This window comes from Takifugu flavidus, chromosome 1, assembly GCF_003711565.1.
Source record: "Takifugu flavidus isolate HTHZ2018 chromosome 1, ASM371156v2, whole genome shotgun sequence".
Lineage (NCBI taxonomy): Eukaryota > Metazoa > Chordata > Actinopteri > Tetraodontiformes > Tetraodontidae > Takifugu > Takifugu flavidus.
In genome coordinates, this window is record NC_079520.1 from 28,656,475 (window position 1) to 28,675,223 (window position 18,749).

An 18,749-nucleotide genomic window follows, 5' to 3' on the forward strand; every position below is an offset into this window, starting at 1 on the left:
AGGGTTAGGGTTGGAGTTAGGGTTAGCATTAGGGTTAGGGTTAGCATTAGGGTTAGGGTTGGAGTTAGGGTTAGGGTTGGAGTTAGGGTTAGCATTAGGGTTAGGGTTGGAGTTAGGGTTAGCATTAGGGTTAGGGTTAGCATTAGGGTTAGGGTTGGAGTTAGGGTTAGGGTTGGAGTTAGGGTTAGCATTAGGGTTAGGGTTGGAGTTAGGGTTAGCATTAGGGTTAGAGTTCGAGTTAGCATTAGGGTTAGCATTAGCATTAGGGTTAGGGTTGGAGTTAGGGTTAGCATTAGGGTTAGGGTTGGAGTTAGGGTTAGGGTTAGCATTAGGGTTAGGGTTGGAGTTAGGGTTAGGGTTGGAGTTAGGGTTAGCATTAGGGTTAGGGTTGGAGTTAGGGTTAGCATTAGGGTTAGAGTTCGAGTTCGAGTTAGCATTAGGGTTAGCATTAGCATTCGGGTTAGGGTTGGAGTTAGGGTTAGCATTAGCATTAGGGTTAGCATTAGCATTAGGGTTAACATTAGGGTTAGGGTTAACGTTAGGGTTAGGGTTGGAGTTAGGGTTAGCATTAGCATTCGGGTTAACATTAGCATTAGGGTTAGGGTTGGAGTTAGGGTTAGAGGTCTAATGTGCATGTGTGTGTGTCTGTGTGTGAGTGAGTGTGAGATTGAGTGAGTGTGTAAGTAACTAAGTTCTGCAAGCACACACGCGCACTTTCGCGCACTTACGCGCACATAAGCGCACACTCGAACGTAATGTTTTTTAACGTAATATTTGGAAAGGTCTATTGTGCATGTGTGTGTGTGTCTGTGTGTGAGTGAGTGTGAGATTGAGTGAGTGTGTAAGTAACTAAGTTCTGCAAGCACACACGCGCACTTTCGCGCACTTACGCGCACATAAGCGCACATGCGCGCATAGTTGCACGTAATATTTTTTAAAGTAATATTAAGAAAGGTCTAATGTGCATGTGTGAGTGTCTGTGTGTGAGTGAGTGTGAGAATGAGTGAGAGAGGGTTGAAGTTAGAGTTAGCATTATGGTTAGGGTGAGCATTAGGGTTAGGGTTAGCATTAAGGTTAGGGTTAGCATTAGGGTTAGGGTTAGGGTTGGGGTTAGGGTTAGGGTTGGAATTAGGGTTAGGGTTGGAGTTGGGTTAGGGTTAGGGTTAGGGTTAGGGTTAGGGTTGGAGTTGGGTTAGGGTTAGGGTTGGGTGGGAGTTGGGTTAGGGTTAGGGTTAGGGTTAGGGTTAGGGTAAATCAATGGACAGTGTGGAGGGACTGGCCTCCTGAAGGAGTCAGTGAAGGCCACCTCAGGAGCCTTTTCTGGGCCCCCCAGTCAGGCTGGAGAACCTTCAAACAGCCCAAAATGAGCTGGATCTTTGCTGCCATCTCACCCTGCTGCACCTCAGTGCTCCACCTGCTGAAGTAACCAGGAGGGTTAGGGTTAAGGTTAGGGTTAGGGTTAGCATCAAGGTTAGCATTAGCATTAGGATTAGCATTAGGGTTGGCATTAGGGTTGGAGTTAGGGTTAGGGTTAAGGTTAGCATTAAGTTTAGGGTTAGGGTTAGTATTAGGGTTAGGGTTAGGGTTAGGGTAGGTTAGGGTTGGGGTAGGGTTGGGGTTAGGGTTAGGGTTGGGGTTAGGGTTGGGGTTAGGTTGGGGTTAGGGTTAGGGTTAGGGTTAGGGTTAGGGTTAGGTAGGGTTGGGTTGGGTTGGGGTTAGGGTTAGGGTTAGGGTTGTTGAGTTGGTTAGGGTTAGGGTTAGGGTTAGGGTGGGGTTAGGGTTAGGGTTGGAGTTGGGTAGGGTTAGGGTTAGGGTTAGGGTGGGTTTAGGGTAGGAGTGGGAGGGGTTAGGGTTAGGTTTGGGGTTAGGGTTGGAGATGGAGATTGGGTTAGGGTTGGGATTGAGATTGGAATCTGTGCTCAGTGCAAATTTAAATTACGGGGGTTTCAGGAAGAAGTTGTCCGCGCCAGTTAGCAAATATGAGTCTTGCTGTATAGGGGGTCCAAGTGATGTTGTCTTTTTCTGTAATGAAGAGGTGGTTTGGAATTTCGGTAGTGTTTTGTAATGTGTTGTCATGGTTTCGTTGATAAGTTCCAAATTGTCCTGTTGTGTCTGTGTTAACTGGGATGAGTAGTTGAGGATGGGAAAGTAGGCTGCTGCATTGGGAAAGGTCCGCTTAGCAGCACGGAATAATCTCCTTAGTTGCTTGATTGTGGTTTTGCTTGGGTCCTGGTCTCTGTTGTTAATGCCTATGGCAAAGATTACGATCTCGGTATTCGGGTTTGGGGGGGGATTTTCACAGACTTTGAGGAAATGGTAGGCGTTTGCTCCGGGGTAACTGTATTTGTATGTCTGGATTGGTGTGTTCGGGGAAGTGGTCAACGTTGGAGTCACCCAGGATGAGGAAACTTTGATTGCTTTTGAAGACCCAGTCCTGGATTTTGTGGTTGGGTCTAGCTAAATGGTAATTTGGCCTAAAGGTGGGAAGTGTTGAGGGTTGAGACGGGCTAGGAAATACAGATGGCCAACTGTCACTTGGCTCTGGAGAAGTAACTGGAGGGGATGAGGGGGACGGAGGGGAAGAGGGGTGAGTTAGGTTTGAGTCAGTGGATATGCTGGTGCTCTGGGGCTGATGAGCCAACAATGCAGACTCCCCCGATGTTTGTGGGGAGGTAGGAGGCTCAGATAGGGTGGTCTGGCAGTCAGCATCGACTTTTGGCACCCTGGTCATCATTTTGGCCTGCTTCGGCCTGCATTGTGATGGGATCCCTAGCTCAGTCAGATCCACCTGGGCACCAGCGGAAGGTAGCTGTGGGGAAGAGGGGAGGATCTTGTCTGGGAGAGAGACAGAGACATTGGAGTGAAAACTGTGTGTGATTAAATTGTGATCCTGTGTGGTCGGCTGGGTAATGGGGTGGTGGGTATCTGTAGCTATTATGGGTAACTTGGGTGTGGTGGGAATAATTTTACCAGGTTGTTCAGTAGTGAAGGAACTTGTAGGGTTAGGGTTAGCATTAGGGTTAGGGTTAGCATTAGGGTTAGGGTTAGCATTAGGGTTAGGGTTAGCATTAGGGTTAGGGTTAGCATTAGGGTTAGGGTTAGATTAGGGTTAGGGTTGGAGTTAGGGTTAGGGTTGGAGTTAGGGTTAGCATTAGGGTTAGGGTTGGAGTTAGGGTTAGCATTAGGGTTAGGGTTAGCATTAGGGTTAGGGTTGGAGTTAGGGTTAGGGTTGGAGTTAGGGTTAGCATTAGGGTTAGGGTTGGAGTTAGGGTTAGCATTAGGGTTAGGGTTAGCATTAGGGTTAGGGTTGGAGTTAGGGTTAGGGTTGGAGTTAGGGTTAGCATTAGGGTTAGGGTTGGAGTTAGGGTTAGCATTAGGGTTAGGGTTAGCATTAGGGTTAGGGTTGGAGTTAGGTTAGGGTAGGGTTGGAGTTAGGGTTAGCATTAGGGTTAGGGTTGGAGTTAGGGTTAGCATTAGGGTTAGAGTTCGAGTTAGCATTAGGGTTAGCATTAGCATTCGGGTTAGGGTTGGAGTTAGGGTTAGCATTAGGGTTAGGGTTGGAGTTAGGGTTAGGGTTAGCATTAGGGTTAGGGTTGGAGTTAGGGTTAGGGTTGGAGTTAGGGTTAGCATTAGGGTTAGGGTTGGAGTTAGGGTTAGCATTAGGGTTAGAGTTCGAGTTCGAGTTAGCATTAGGGTTAGCATTAGCATTCGGGTTAGGGTTGGAGTTAGGGTTAGCATTAGCATTAGGGTTAGCATTAGCATTAGGGTTAACATTAGGGTTAGGGTTAACGTTAGGGTTAGGGTTGGAGTTAGGGTTAGCATTAGCATTCGGGTTAACATTAGCATTAGGGTTAGGGTTGGAGTTAGGGTTAGAGGTCTAATGTGCATGTGTGTGTGTGTCTGTGGTGAGTGAGTGTGAGATTGAGTGAGTGTGTAAGTGACTAAGTTCTGCAAGCACACACGCGCACTTTCGCGCACTTACGCGCACATAAGCGCACATAAGCGCACATGCGCGCATAGTTGCACGTAATGTTTTTTAAAGTAATATTAAGAAAGGTCTAATGTGCATGTGTGAGTGTCTGTGTGTGAGTGAGTGTGAGAATGAGTGAGAGAGGGTTGAAGTTAGAGTTAGCATTATGGTTAGGGTGAGCATTAGGGTTAGGGTTAGCATTAAGGTTAGGGTTAGCATTAGGGTTAGGGTTAGGGTTGGGGTTAGGGTTAGGGTTGGAATAGGGTTAGGGTTGGAGTTGGGTTAGGGTTAGGGTTAGGGTTAGGGTTGGGGTTAGGGTAGGGTTGGAGTTGGGTTAGGGTTAGGGTTGGAGTTGGGTGGGGTTAGGGTTAGGTTAGGGTTAGGGTTAGGGTAAATCAATGGACAGTGTGGAGGGACTGGCCTCCTGAAGGAGTCAGTGAAGGCCACCTCAGGAGCCTTTTCTGGGCCCCCCAGTCAGGCTGGAGAACCTTCAAACAGCCCAAAATGAGCTGGATCTTTGCTGCCATCTCACCCTGCTGCACCTCAGTGCTCCACCTGCTGAAGTAACCAGGAGGGTTAGGGTTAAGGTTAGGGTTAGGGTTAGCATCAAGGTTAGCATTAGCATTAGGATTAGCATTAGGGTTGGCATTAGGGTTGGAGTTAGGGTTAGGGTTAAGGTTAGCATTAAGTTTAGGGTTAGGGTTAGTATTAGGGTTAGGGTTAGGGTTGGGGTTAGGGTTGGGTTAGGGTTAGGGTTGGGGTTAGGTTGGGGTTAGGGTTGGGGTTAGGGTTAGGGTTAGGGTTAGGGTAGGGTTAGGGTTAGGGTTAGGGTGGGGTTAGGGTTAGGGTTAGGGTTAGGGTTAGGGTGGGGTTAGGGTTGGGGTTAGGGTTAGGGTTGGGGTTAGGGTTAGGGTTAGGGTTAGCATTAAGTTTAGGGGGTTAGGGTTAGTATTAGGGTTAGGGTTAGGGTTGGGGTTAGGTTGGGGTTAGGGTTAGGGTTGGGGTTAGGGTTGGGGTTAGGGTTGGGGTTAGGGTTAGGGTTGGGTTAGGGTTAGGGTTAGGGTTAGGGTTGGAGTTAGGGTTGGGGTTAGGGTTAGGGTTAGGGTTGGGGTTAGGGTTGGGTTAGGGTTAGGGTTAGGGTTAGGGTTAGGGTTGGGGTTAGGGTTGGGGTTAGGGTTAGGTTAGGGTTGGGGTTAGGGTTGGGGTTAGGGTTAGGGTTAGGGTTGGGGTTAGGGTTGGGGTTAGGTTAGGGTTAGGGTTAGGGTTAGGGTTGGGGTTAGGGTTGGGGTTAGGGTTAGGGTTAGGGGGGGTTAGGGTTAGGGTAGGGTTAGCATTAAGTTTAGGGTTGGGGTTAGGATTAAGGTTAGCATTAAGTTAGGGTTAGGGTTAGTATTAGGGTTAGGGTTAGGGTTTGGGTTAGGGTTAGCATTAGCATCAAGGTTAGCATTAGCATTAGGATTAGCATTAGGGTTGGCATTAGGGTTGGAGTTAGGGTTAGGGTTAGCATTGGCATCAAGGTTAGCATTAGCATTAGGGTTAGGGTTAGCATTAGGGTTAGCATTAGCATTAGGGTTAGCATTAGGGTTAGCATTAGGGTTGGGTTAGGGTTAGGTTAGGGTTAGCATTAGCATTAGGGTTAGCATTAGGGTTAGGGTTGGGTTAGGGTTAGGGTTAGGTGGTGTCCTGATGCTTGTTGCTCTCCATGCAACTGAGTCAAGATTTGATAGCTTGACTGATTCTTACAGTTTTGGATCAAACCCCCATCTGCTGATTCCAGGAGATCTTTAAAGGATCTCAGAGCTTCAGATTTATGAAGCCTGCTCAGCCCCGGCAGCGCTGATGAAACCATTTCATTCCTTCAAAAAAGCAGAACATGAAGCTCCAGAAAAGGTTTTTGGATCAAGTTTCCAACAGAACGAGGACAAGTGGGTAAAAGCGCCACTTTAAAGCCTCCAGGCCTCAGAAAACATCCACCTTTAGGATGCCTGACTTTAGAGGATCGTCGGTTCGCTCCGAGCACAAGAACAAACATGTTTAACCTCAGTCCAAGAACATCTGACCTGAAATGATCAGAAACCTTCAGCGTAAAAAGATGGTGGAGAGAAAGCTGCTGGGAGGTTCTCAGAAGAGAAGTGGCATTAAAGCCAGCTGGAAGAGTCCAGCCTGCTTCCTGCTCCTCCAAACAGGCGTCTCCACACCAACACTGAGGAACACGGGCTTCTGTTCTTCCTTCTTCTCTTCTGACTATTGTGTGTTTGATGAATGCAGCATCCACTCACTGCCCCCCCCCCCCTCATTTACACTGCTCCTGGTTTCACAATGCTCCTCAGACAGATGCAACCAGAGACACTGATGCCGTCAGACAATAAACCTGAGTGTTGTTGTGTCCGGTTATTAACATGTTCCATGCTTTTCCTTCTGCAACAGTTCATCACACCTGCTCAGGGAAACCTCGGTGTAAAGGAGGTGAAGCCGTGCCTCAGTGACTCTACTTTGCTGTTTTAGAAACTAACAGTTATTAGATGAATATACAGTGTGCACGTACGCGCACACGTGTGTATAAACACTTAATACACGCGTGTGCGTGGATGTAGACTTTTTAGTACTTTGGGTTCATAGACTTTTTAGTATTTTGCAGATACGTGTCTGTATATAAACCAGATCCTCCTGTAATAAAGAACTAAAGGCTGACTGTTGTCACGTGACCTGTCTCCGTCTGTGTCCGATGATGGAACCTGCCTGGAACATATGGTCCACAGAAAAAGCAAAACAGCTCACAGAACTGGTCCAGTTTAGACCCAAAAATGACAATAAATAATGAAAATGTGTGACGCAGTAGAAAAATGGACGAACTTTCTATTGGTCATTGACAGTTTCAGCCATCAGAATTCATCAGAAATATTTAAACCAACAAACTACACACAGAACCGCAAAGTTTAGAGCTTAAAGGGAGCGACAGGTGAAGATTTAAAGCTCAACGCAGCTGAAGAAGTTCCAAAAAGGAGAAATATCACGTGGGGATTTACCGCCACCCGGTGGACACGCGTGGAACTGCAGACAATAGTTAAACGCGCTCCGACACATTCTGACCTCTGCTGCTCCTCCTGGACTCCAGGGCTGCAGAAATATGCTGCTTTTACAAGTCTTTCAAATCTGTAAAGCTCCATAAATCTTATTTAGTTAACTAAGTTAGTCAGTTTTCATTTAAATGCAAAAACATATTTATGGCATTAAAATAGCAAAACAACTTTGAACCCTCCCAGAATGCTTTTATGGTAGTGGAATATTAATCAACAGCCATAAAGTTGTTCATTAACAGAGGAAAAAGGAAAGGTAAAAGTTTTCCGTTCAGACTGAGCAGGAAGACTGAAGACCGACAAGGTGAGTGGAAACGAAGAGCATTATTGAAAAGAATTGACAGTTGTGTTTGGAGATAAAATCAAGATTTTTGTGACTATTGAAGAGCTGCATAGAGCTGAAGAATTCTTGGCTTAAGAAAATTCAACAAGACTTCATATTTAGTTTTAGCACAAAACATCGTTATACATTATAAATGAATCGGTCTTATTTAACTTTCTTATAGTCTGTCTTTAGTTATAGTTGAATAGTCTTTCTAAGTGAAGTTTAGTTTATTTTTCTGCTCTTTGCTACTGATCCTAAAAGAACTTTGAACTTTAAACCCTCCCAGAATGCTTTAATGGTAGTAATATAAACGCCATAAAGCTGCTGATTAGGTTGTAAAAGTGAAAGTGAAAGTATTCTGTTCAGACGAAGCAGGAAGAGCGACAAGCTGAGTGTAAAGTGAGTATGTTCTGTCCCTCAGTTTTGTGTTGTTTGTTCCTTTTCCGGAGGTTTGTTTGTTAGATGTAAGTTGTCAATTTACAGTCGATCCTGTCGCGCTGTCATTTAGTGGAGTAGGGTGGAGACAGATAAAGGTGCTGCGGAACACGGAAAACGGGCCGCTCTTGGATCCAATCCGGTTACTTCTTTTACTTTTGCACTTCTCAAAGGCATAATCTGTAAGTAATATCTTTTACGATTGTAGCCGCTACTCAAAATGTACGTTTTTACATTGAAACCAAAGTTATGTATTGTGATTTTCTTGCAGTTTTACAAAAATAAAGTGGATCGGTAAAAACCACAGAACGCTTCACGAGTGGTTACTGAAGCCATGTGTTTAGCTCGCTGCCGATGCTAACGCGCTTAGCCGAGGGCAGAAGAGAGTATTATGCTGTTAACGTTGTTAGAGAGTCTTAACAGGTATTAACAACATTTTAAAACTTTTTGTGACAGGTGAAAAGCTCTTAGAGTTATTAGAGCTGTTCAACAGTCCAGGTCACAGCTGGATATTTTGGTATTACCTGTCAAACAACATCTAATCGTGGGCAAGTTAGCATCTCTCAGCCGGGCCAATTTAAGACAATAAACTAAATAACTAAATCCACACAGGATCACAGGACACCAACAGGATTTTGGGTTCATGTTGCACGTTTTCTCCCAGTGGTTTATTGTTCTATGTTGTGGAACCACTGTGAAAGAAATGCAGGAGTGGGTGTCATTTCTTTCATCTATTTTAAATAGAGCAGTGATCTTTGAGGACTTGGATCATAGAAATAATTGAAGAGGGGAACAAAGGAGGGGAGTTAAAAAGTCCAGACTAGTATGTTTATGTAGCACCAGATAATTTAGTGGCTGAGCTGAAGACAGTCCTTTCACCATGTTGGCCTGTGGAAAACCAGTGTTGTGGGCCCGATGGACCAGCGTCCCCGTCGTTGCCGGACCACCGTTGGCCACCAGTTGGGTTTTGGGATCAAAGTGGGGGCGTTTCCTGTATCCGGTTCTCCTCACGGATCCATGACTACAACATGTTGCTGCAAGTGCAGAGACGTTTGCTCTGGAAAGAACTTTAGAGCACATTCAGTGCTGCAGGATGAGGGGCTGGAAAAGGTGCCAGTTCTTTTCTCACTGCAGGGAACAGTTAAAAAAGCAGCTTAAACTCTGAAAACATGAAAATGATACAGAGACATCATTGATTTATTGATTCAGTTGTTATCCAGAATGGATTAGAAATGTTCCTGTTTGATAAAAATGCAGTGAATTGGGATTATTTAACTACAACCTCTCCAGATTATTTACCTTCATCACAGTCTCATCACTATTTCTGATGTTTCCTCAGGATGGACGAGGACAGAGCAGAGTCCACAGTGCCCAGCTGTGTGTCCCTGAAGAGTGACCACTCCAAATATAAAGGAATAGACTTCAGAAGTTCAGAGGAAATGTAAGAAAACTAAAGCGTGATGATGTGTTTGTGTGGCAGCTGTTAGTCACATTAACAGCAGCAGGTTGTGAGTTTATTATTGGAGATGTTTAACACTTAAACCTCAGACAGTCATAGAGTTACAGACTTAATGTGAATATTGTTGATTAGAAACAAGAATCAGGTTTAAACTGAAAGATGAATTCAGACATAAATGCTGGAACAATATTGAGTCTTGATCAGGTTCTTTCATCCTATAAATCAAAGGACTAATAGAGATGTGTTTCATAGTGAGAGGGGGGAGCACATCCTATCAAACTGGGACCAGGCAGCTCCACCAGGAGAGTCCTCTTGTTCACAATCTGGAAGCAGATCTGGAGATGCTGAAATGAAGCCCAAACAAAGTAAAACTGTTCAATATGAGATTTAACTTGTGATGTCATGAATTTGGAGTTGTGTTGATGATTTATTAAAGATGGAAATCATTGGTTTACTTATGTTCAGGAAGTGATCTGCAGGAGGTGATAGAAGGTCATAAGATGAGTCTGAAGAGAAGATGTGAACATGTGACTGAAGGAACTCATGAAGCAGGAAGTGGAACCCTGCTGAACAAGATCTACACTGAGCTCTACATCACTGAGGGACAAAGTGAGGAGGTGGACACACAACATGAGGTGAGACAGCTTGAGAGAACCTCCAAGAAGAACATCCAGGACACTCCAATCAAGTGCCAGGACCTCTTCAAAGTCTTATCTGAGCAACAGAGACACATCAGAGTGGTTCTGACCAACGGTGTCGCCGGCGTTGGAAAAACCTTCTCAGTGCAGAAGTTCAGTCTGGACTGGGCAGAAGGTTTGGAGAACCAAGACATCAGTCTGGTGCTTCCGCTCTCATGGAGGGAGCTGAACTTGATCAGAGATGAGCAGCACAGTCTTCTCTCACTGCTTCATGTTTTCCATCCAACATTACAGAAGATCAGAGCAGAAGATCTGACTGTCTGGAAACTTCTGTTCATCTTTGATGGCCTGGATGAAAGCAGATTTTCACTGGGTTTCAACAAGCATCAGGTCATCTCTGATGTCACACAAGTATCGTCAGTTGCCGTGCTCCTGGTGAACCTCATCCAGGGGAACCTGCTTCCCTCAGCTCTCATCTGGATCACCTCCAGACCTGCAGCAGCCCATCAGATTCCTCCCTCGTGTGTTGACAGGATCACAGAAGTACGAGGCTTCACTGACTCCCAGAAGGAGGAGTACTTCAGGAGGAGGTTCAGTGATGAAGATCTGTCCAAGAGAATCATCTCACACATCAAGGCCTCCAGGAGCCTCCACATCATGTGTCTGATCCCAGTTTTCTGCTGGATCACTGCTATAGTTCTGGAGGACATGATGACCAGAGACCAGAGAGGAGAGCTGCCCAAAACCCTGACTGACCTCTACTCACACTTCCTGAGGGTTCAGATAAAGAGGAAGAAGCAGAAGTATGGAGGAAAGCAGAGACCAGAGGAACTGACTAAGGCTGATAAAGATCTCCTTCTGAAGTTGGGTCGGCTGGCGTTTGAACATCTGGAGAAAGGAAACATCATGTTCTACTCAGAAGACCTGGAGCGATGTGGACTGGACGTCTCCGAGGTGTCGGTGTACTCAGGAGTTTGTACAGAGATCTTCAAGAGAGAGAGTGTGATCTTCCAGAAATCAGTCTACTGCTTTGTTCATCTGAGCATTCAGGAGTTTCTGGCTGCCGTCTACATGTTCCACTGTTACACCAGGAAAGACACAGCGGTTATAAATAAGTTCCTAAAATATTCTGAACCAGTCAAATCTCTTGATGGCTTCCTCAGGAGAGCACTAATGAAATCTCTCAAAAGTGAAAATGGCCACCTGGACTTGTTTGTTCGCTTCCTTCATGGTCTCTCTCTGGAGTCCAATCAGAGGATCTTGGGTGGACTGTTGGATCAGAGGAACAGCCGCCCAGAAACCATCCAGAAGGTCCTCAACAACCTGAAGGAGCTGAACAGTTATAAAATCTCCCCAGACAGAAGCATCAACATCTTCCACTGTCTGATGGAGATGAAGGATCAGTCAGTCCATCAGGAGATCCAAGAGTTCCTGAAGTCAGGGGAGATATCAGAGAGGAGACTGTCAGAGATCCACTGTTCAGCTCTGGCCGACCTGCTGCAGATGTCAGAGGAGGTTCTGGATGAGCTGAACCTGTGGCAGTACAACACCTCAGATGAGGGACGACGTCGCCTGATTCCAGCTGTGAGGAACTGCAGGAAGTTCGTGTAAGTAAAGATTTTTGGGGCCGGACATCGGCGTTTAAATCAAGCGAGTGGATCATGTCAGGTAGCAATACCCCCTCCAGTGGTCATTCCTTCAATTCTTTATTTCCATTGCAGCGTCCATAAATTAAAAACAACAACAATTCATCCAGAAATGTTCAACACTGGCTGGATATAAGTTCAAAGGTCAATCCAGACAAACCAACATAAGGCAGGAATAATAGGAGCCACAAGTTAACTGACTATCATGAAATTACTGTCATGTCATTAAATCACTTTTGTTTGTTTGTAAACATCGTATTCGAACGACAGAAAAACACATTTTAACTAATGACACGTGACTATTTTGCTTCATTTGTTCAACGTAAAACCAGCCGGCCTCGTTGGTTTAAATGGGTGTTTTAGGTCTTTGTGGCGGTTCCGTTTGGAGCCTTTATGTGACCCACAAAGTTGTTTGAGCCTTTCCACACCCGTTAGGTGGCAACTTCATCACTAGCAACAAAAGGTGCAGTGAAAATGATTTGAAGGGAAACAGGCAGATAGAACAGAAGCTGAGGGCAATCGATGCAACCAGAGACTCTGATGTCATCGATCGGATCGCTGAATTAAGACTTGACGCACCATCGTACAAATTGGATGAAATGCAAAATATCCAAAGAGCCGATAGACAGATAAAAAGATGCACGTTTCTTTAAACCATTTGCTATAATCGTTTTAAATATTGAGTAATTATGAGCTGTTCTAAAATAAGACAAATGTTGAGAATAATTCAGTTGCATTTCAGATCTGATGGTCGTTCAAACTGTTGCTCTACGGTGTTGAATTTAGCTTTTCCAGGAAATGAGCTACATTTGTGTTGAGGTAGATTCTCAGATGAGTTGATGAGAAATCCCAAAGTTTGACTCACTATTTTTGTTTCATACACAACAGACTGTTTGGTGATGTTCTTTCAACGAGTCATTGGGAAGTTGTGGCCTCAGCAATGACGTCAAACCCTTCTCATCTACGGGAGCTGAGCTTAAGCGAGAACCATAACCTGACAGATGCCGGAGTAAAGTTACTGTCTTCTGCAATGATGCATCCAAACTGCAGACTGGAGACGCTCAGGTCAGGAGGCCTCTGTTGGTCTTTTCTAAATTTCTTTACATTTTCTGCTTTTCTCTTCATTTTCAGATTTAGAAATGTGTTTTTATTTGCCCCATTTATTCCTTTTCCAGGCTGAGTGGCTGCAGGTTATCAGAGATCAGCTGTGACTCTCTGGCCTCGGCGCTGAGGTCCAATCCCTCCCATCTGAGGGTTCTGAACCTGAGTTGGAACCAGCTGAAGGATCCAGGAGTGAAGCTGCTCTGTGGTTTTCTCCAGGATCCTCTCTGTGAGCTGGAGACTCTCAGGTCAGTCAGAGATGATCCAGTACTTTCCCAGGTGTAACTAGTTAGACAATAACTGTTTCCATGTTTGATCTTTGTTATAAACGTAGTGTTACAGTTCTCAGAAAAAAGACCACACAGGACAGATTTGCAGTATTAAATTGGTTGTGGAAATCTGCCCCATGTGAGGATGGTCATCAATGACTAGAAAGGAAGTATCAGTTGTAGATTTGTCTTGTTTTATTTTAGGCTGGCCACAAAACCGCCCAAACATTCAGACCAATCAAAAATGGTTCTTCCTGTCTTTTAAAGATCAGAAGGAAAACTAGAAACCCCAAAAAGAAAGCTGCTGCAGTGTGCCATGCCCCTTCTCTCCTGAGAAAAGCCATCCCAAAAAAGAGAAAAGCCCAAGTGTGAAGTGAGCACCCTGTTAAACCTTGGTACCGAAAGCCTGCAGTCATTCTCATCTGAGGTGGCTTCATTCCAGCCAGAAGCCCAAACCTGCCTCCCTCTTAAAGGGGCAGCAGGTCAGTCCAACCACAGAAACCTTCATGAAGATCTGAAGCTTTCAGCATCCACAATTGTTGCACCTCACTTCCATTGGAGTCCAAATCAGAAGTCAACAAGTTGATTCTCCACCGATTCTACACAATGCAACCATTTTAAAAAGGTTTCCATCCATACGTTTTCACACATTTTTATATAAATCTGTTTGTTCATCGCCTCCTTCTGTTGTAATGGTCATGAAAGAAAATGACCTTATTGGAGTTTTTCTCCTCACAAATATGACTTTCTATGAACGATGCAATAAATGCAGCTGCAATCTAAGACAATATGGAAGTATGTGTATATAATAGTAGTGGAAGTAGCTCATAAAATAATACGTTTGCTCTTCTCATCGAATCTTTCTATGTTATTAAAGAAAAACCTGCTCTTAGTCAACAACATCTAAGACATCAACCAAAAATCCTAATTTTCTACAATCTAATATAAAACAGTAGAGAAGAGTCTTTCTGCAGAGACACTGGTGGCAGGAATGCAGAAGTATCACCTGCTCAACTTGGAAGGTGGAGCAGAAACCACCAGCTGAGAAGGTCCTCAGCCAGAGGAAGTGGTGGAGAACCATGAAACTTGCTAAGCTCCACCTCAGCTCCAGAGACGGGCTGAGCTGGAGCTGTGGCACCAGGTATCGCCCAGAAGAGCCTCCAACAAACAAGCTCTTCTCTTGGGAGGAGAGGGCTTTGAATCTCAGCTCAGTGTGCTTGTCTCTAGTAGGTGGCAGCTGCACCTTTTCCTGAGCTCCTTGTTGATGCCCTGAGGGGAATTGATGCTCCTGCAATGTTTTCTGGCAGCATTGAGCTTGCAGTGGGGCAATCAAACACACTGTGGGGGGGCTCTCTTTCCTTCTCTCATCTGGAGAACAAGTGACACCAGCTGCCAATCATTGTTGGAGAAATGTGCAGTCAGGGGAACGATGCGTCCAGACTATAGCCACCCTTCCAGCATCCAGCAGTGTCTAAAACCTTTGATTTGGTTTCACCAGAGAGTGTAGGGATTGCAGGGTCGCTGCAGCATCGCCCACAAGCTATCAGGAGGGGGTCGCTTTGTCCCAACTCCTGACAAGAGTTGAGTGCTATTGAGAAATGTGGTTTCACAAACTTGGAAGGTATTTTGACCTACACACTTTACATACGGTGTAGATCTTGTCCAACCGCCCTGAAAGAACCCAAAATAGGAACATAGGGCAGATAAGCCGGTGCAGGACCAGAGGTTTGTTGCTTGGAAGCTGTGTTTTGCTCTGGAACATGTTGATCTTTATTTGTCTTCTCTCAAAATAATTGTTATTTTAGACTAAGAGGCTGCAGGTTATCAGAGACCAGCTGTGATTCTGTGGCCTCAGCTCTGAAGTCCAACCTCTCCCATCTGAGGGTTCTGGACCTGAGTACAACACGTTGCAGGATTCAGGAGTGAAGCGGCTCTGTTCTGGACTGGAGAGTCCAAACTGTAAACTGGAGAGGCTCAGGTCAGTCTTCATTTTTCTACCTATATACCAGCTGCTAAGATGGTGAAGTGAGGCTGTTCTCAACACTGCTGTGATGCACCACATTAAAAACATTCCTTGGAATATCGTGAATTCAGGTCTGACCCAACTAAGAACTAACGTAGGTTTAGTACTGACGCAGATAACATGCAGACCTGCTCCGTATAACCTCATCCTGCATTTTTCAGATTAGAGGACTGCAGCTTATCAGAGATCAGCTGTGGCTCTCTGGCCTCGGCGCTGAGGTCCAATCCCTCCCATCTCAGAGAACTGGACCTGAGTCAGAACCAGCTGCAGGATTCAGGAGTGAAGCTGCTCTGTGGTTTTCTCCTCTTTCCAAACTGCCGACTGGAAACTCTGAGGTAAACACCATTCTCAAAAATGTCCATTATTCCATCCGAGGGTCCTCACACTTTCTGAGTGTGTGTGTTGTGCCCAGTTCCTTCAGGAGGGGGGGCCACACGGGGACCACTTATTCATGATAAACTGATTTAAGGACAATGAAAAAGCCGACAGATGGTCACCAAAATTAGACAAAACTAGGTGAGGGTGCCTGGTAGACACCAGCCAACGAGGAGGGAGATGGTGAGGGAGACAGGAAGTCATCTGAGACAGGTTGTGCCTTTAAAGATGAGCCACAGGTGAGATGGATCTCCATGATGAGATGGGAGGGAAAGAGGTGGGAGAACCTGGGAAGAGTGAGGGCCAGAACAATATATATTCTCCTTTGGAACAGTGCAAACCTGAGAGGTTGGAATTGTGGTAATTACATATTACTATCATTTTCTAACCTGTAACTAAATTAAATATTTACAGATCATGCCTTTGATTAACCTTTCAGATGAATACTGGTTTCACTTATAACCTTATAAAAGTTTCCCTTCTTTATTTAGATTAAGGAGCTGCAGTTTATCAGAGATCAGCTGTGGCTCTCTGGCCTCGGCGCTGAGGTCCAATCCCTCCCATCTCAGAGAACTGGACCTGACTGGGAACCAGCTGAAGGATCCAGGAGTGAAGCTGCTGTCTGATCTCGTAGAGAATCCAGACTATGGGCTGGAGACATTGAGTCATGGCTGGTTGTAGCCAGTCAACTCCCGCTGATCTGCTGCATCACTCACTGACCACTGGTGAAGAGCATCTGTGGAAACATCTGCCGTCTGCTCCCTCCATAGATGAAGAATTCAGTTTTTAAAAAGCGCTGGTGGACTTTCAGGAGATCAGTCGATGGTCGACAAAGCAGAAGCAGCTTCGCCTTGAAGTTAAATTAGTTCCTGGTATCACACAATGCATCTTTATAAAGTTCTAAATGGCTCCTCGGCCACTCTTAGAAGCATGGAAACATTCTCTTAATTGTCTCTTCAAATGTCTGTATTGTACGTTACTATTTTACATCATGCCTTCAGAATCTTTAGGGTTTAGTATTTACTGTCTCTGTGACATGGAGCATTGGAATATTTCAGCTGCAGCCAGCAAAAACCCATCAGAATGACGCTATCGGTGGGAACCGCAGCTCATTTGACTTTAGTCAGTCTGTTCAATGTTATAGGATTTATTGCAATCTAATAAAAACTATGAAGAAATGTGGGAAATAGGAAATAAAAAGAAGCAAAATGACCAAATAAAACTCCCATGAATACTGTAAATTTAAAGATGTCAAGAATGGAATATCATCTTAAATTTAATCAAACATAAAGTGAAAAGGCCTCCTTTAAGTTAGCATTAGGGTTAGCATTAGCATTAGGGTTAGCGTTAGCATTAGGGTTAGCATTAGGGTTAGGGTTGGGTTAGGGTTAGGGTTAGCATTAGGGTTAGGGTTAGCATTAGGGTTAGGGTTAGGGTTGGATTAGGGTTAGGGTTAGCATTAGGGTTAGGGTTAGCATTAGGGTTAGGGTTGGGTTAGGGTTAGGGTTAGCATTAGGGTTAGGGTTAGCATTAGGGTTAGCATTAGGGTTAGGGTTAGCATTAGGGTTAGCGTTAGGGTTAGCATTAGGGTTAGGGTTAGCATTAGGGTTAGGGTTAGCATTAGGGTTAGGGTTAGCATTAGGGTTAGCATTAGGGTTAGGGTTAGCATTAGGGCTAGCATTAAGGTTAGGGTTAGCATTAGGGTTAGGGTTAGCATTAGGGTTAGGGTTAGCATTAGGGCTAGCATTAAGGTTAGGGTTAGCATTAGGGTTAGGGTTTGCATTAGGGTTAGGGTTAGCATTAGGGTTAGCTTTAGGGTTAGGGTTTGCATTAGCATTAGGGTTAGAGTTAGGGTTATCATTAGGGTTAGGGTTATCATTAGGGTTAGGGTTTGCATTAGCATTAGGGTTAGCATTAGGGTTGGAGTTAGGGTTAGCATTAGGGTTAGGGTTTGCATTAGCATTAGGGTTAGAGTTAGGGTTAGGGTTATCATTAGGGTTAGGGTTATCATTAGGGTTAGGGTTGGAGTTAGGGTTAGCATTAGGGTTAGCATTAGGGTTAGGGTTAGCATTAGGGTTAGCATTAGGGTTTGCATTAGGGTTAGAGTTAGCCTTAGGGTTAGAGTTAGGGTTAGGGTTGGAGTTAGAGGTCTAATGTGCATGTGTGTGTGTGTGAGTGAGTGTGAGAATGAGTGAGAGAGTGTGAGATTGAGTGAGTGTGTAAGTGACTGAGTTCCTAAACACACACGCGCACTTACGCGCACACGCGCGCACACGTGCGCACTTACGCGCACATAAGCGCACATGCGCGCATAGTTGCACGTAATGTTTTTTAACGTAATATTAAGACAGGTCTAATGTGCATGTGTGAGTGTCTGTGTGTGAGGGTTAGGGTTAACCTAACCCTAACCTACCTACGGCACCACCACCTGGACAAACTTCATTATGGCGCTTCCCGATCTGCGTCACGCGTAAAAGGAACCGGAACCGGAAGCCGTTCCATCGTCCCATTTACTATTTCTTGGAAGGGAGTTGGAGAATAATTTATGTTAGTTAGAGATATGACTAACAAAAAGGTTACAATGTGTTAGAATACTTGTTCGCTCTTATAGGTTTGTAAAGTATTGTTATTCCTTTATGTTGTTTTATGTTTGCGTGACTGCTCTTTGTGAAATGTATGACTGTCCATTCGCTTTTTCCTCAATTAAAAAAAAGCCAATAAACAAGCGCAAGTATTTCACGTTCTGAGTAGCTTTGTATGCTGGAATATAATGATTTTTTTTTAAATATATATTTTGGCAAATCGGTTAGGCACTGATGTGTAGTTTTCTTCCGTTTTCATTTTAAGAAAAATGAGCATCCCCAAGGGAACGTGTCTCATCTTTATTTTATTAAGGTTTATTCCTCCAGAGATAAGAAAACGGGCGAGTGATTAGGAAGACAGCCACTGGTAAAAGAGTCAGGCGCATTAAAGAACTGGGTTTTCTAAATGCATTTTTCCAGATACACAATGATACAAAACAGATACTTAATGTAGCTGAGGAGGAAAAACACACTGCGGATCGGATGGTGACAAAATCCATAAATGGGCAGCAGAAATGGTCCGGTTGATGCGCCTTGTGATGGGCCACGCACACATCCCGCATGAGGATCAGCTGCACCTCAGCCCGGCCTGGTTTGGACCTCGACGGTGGCGAGATTGGCCTCATGAAAAATGTGACTTGTCTTTGGCTTCAACCATTTAGGCCCTTCATCACTGAAACACCGACCAAACCATGACAGGATATTGCACATTTTGACTTTTTTATACTGTAGAATTTGTATTATAACTATAACAATTTCCCAAAGTATTTGAAACAATTCAATTCGCTTGAACAAAAAAGACATTTATACGATTGTATTAACACCATAACGATAAAAGCGTTTTAATCA

General features: G+C 44.7%; 1 protein-coding gene across 10 annotated transcripts; it reads left to right on the plus strand.

Moving 5' to 3' along the window:
* The first annotated feature begins 7,033 nt into the window (after positions 1-7,033).
* Positions 7,034-18,749, plus strand: LOC130540285 (NACHT, LRR and PYD domains-containing protein 12-like). 10 transcript variants are annotated; one of them, XM_057059338.1, is made up of 12 exons: positions 7,034-7,351; positions 7,659-7,771; positions 7,856-7,989; positions 8,079-8,230; positions 9,147-9,248; positions 9,495-9,631; positions 9,732-11,511; positions 12,439-12,615; positions 12,726-12,899; positions 14,726-14,898; positions 15,105-15,278; positions 15,810-18,749. In XM_057059338.1, exons 4-10 carry the CDS (start codon positions 8,199-8,201, stop codon positions 14,844-14,846), a joined length of 2,523 nt encoding a protein of 840 aa, XP_056915318.1. In that variant the 5' UTR covers positions 7,034-7,351; positions 7,659-7,771; positions 7,856-7,989; positions 8,079-8,198; the 3' UTR covers positions 14,847-14,898; positions 15,105-15,278; positions 15,810-18,749. The 10 variants fall into 10 exon arrangements, with proteins under 10 accessions (XP_056915318.1, XP_056915324.1, XP_056915330.1 ...); XM_057059344.1 differs by having other exon boundaries at positions 7,739-7,771; XM_057059357.1 differs by having other exon boundaries at positions 7,035-7,351; positions 9,519-9,631.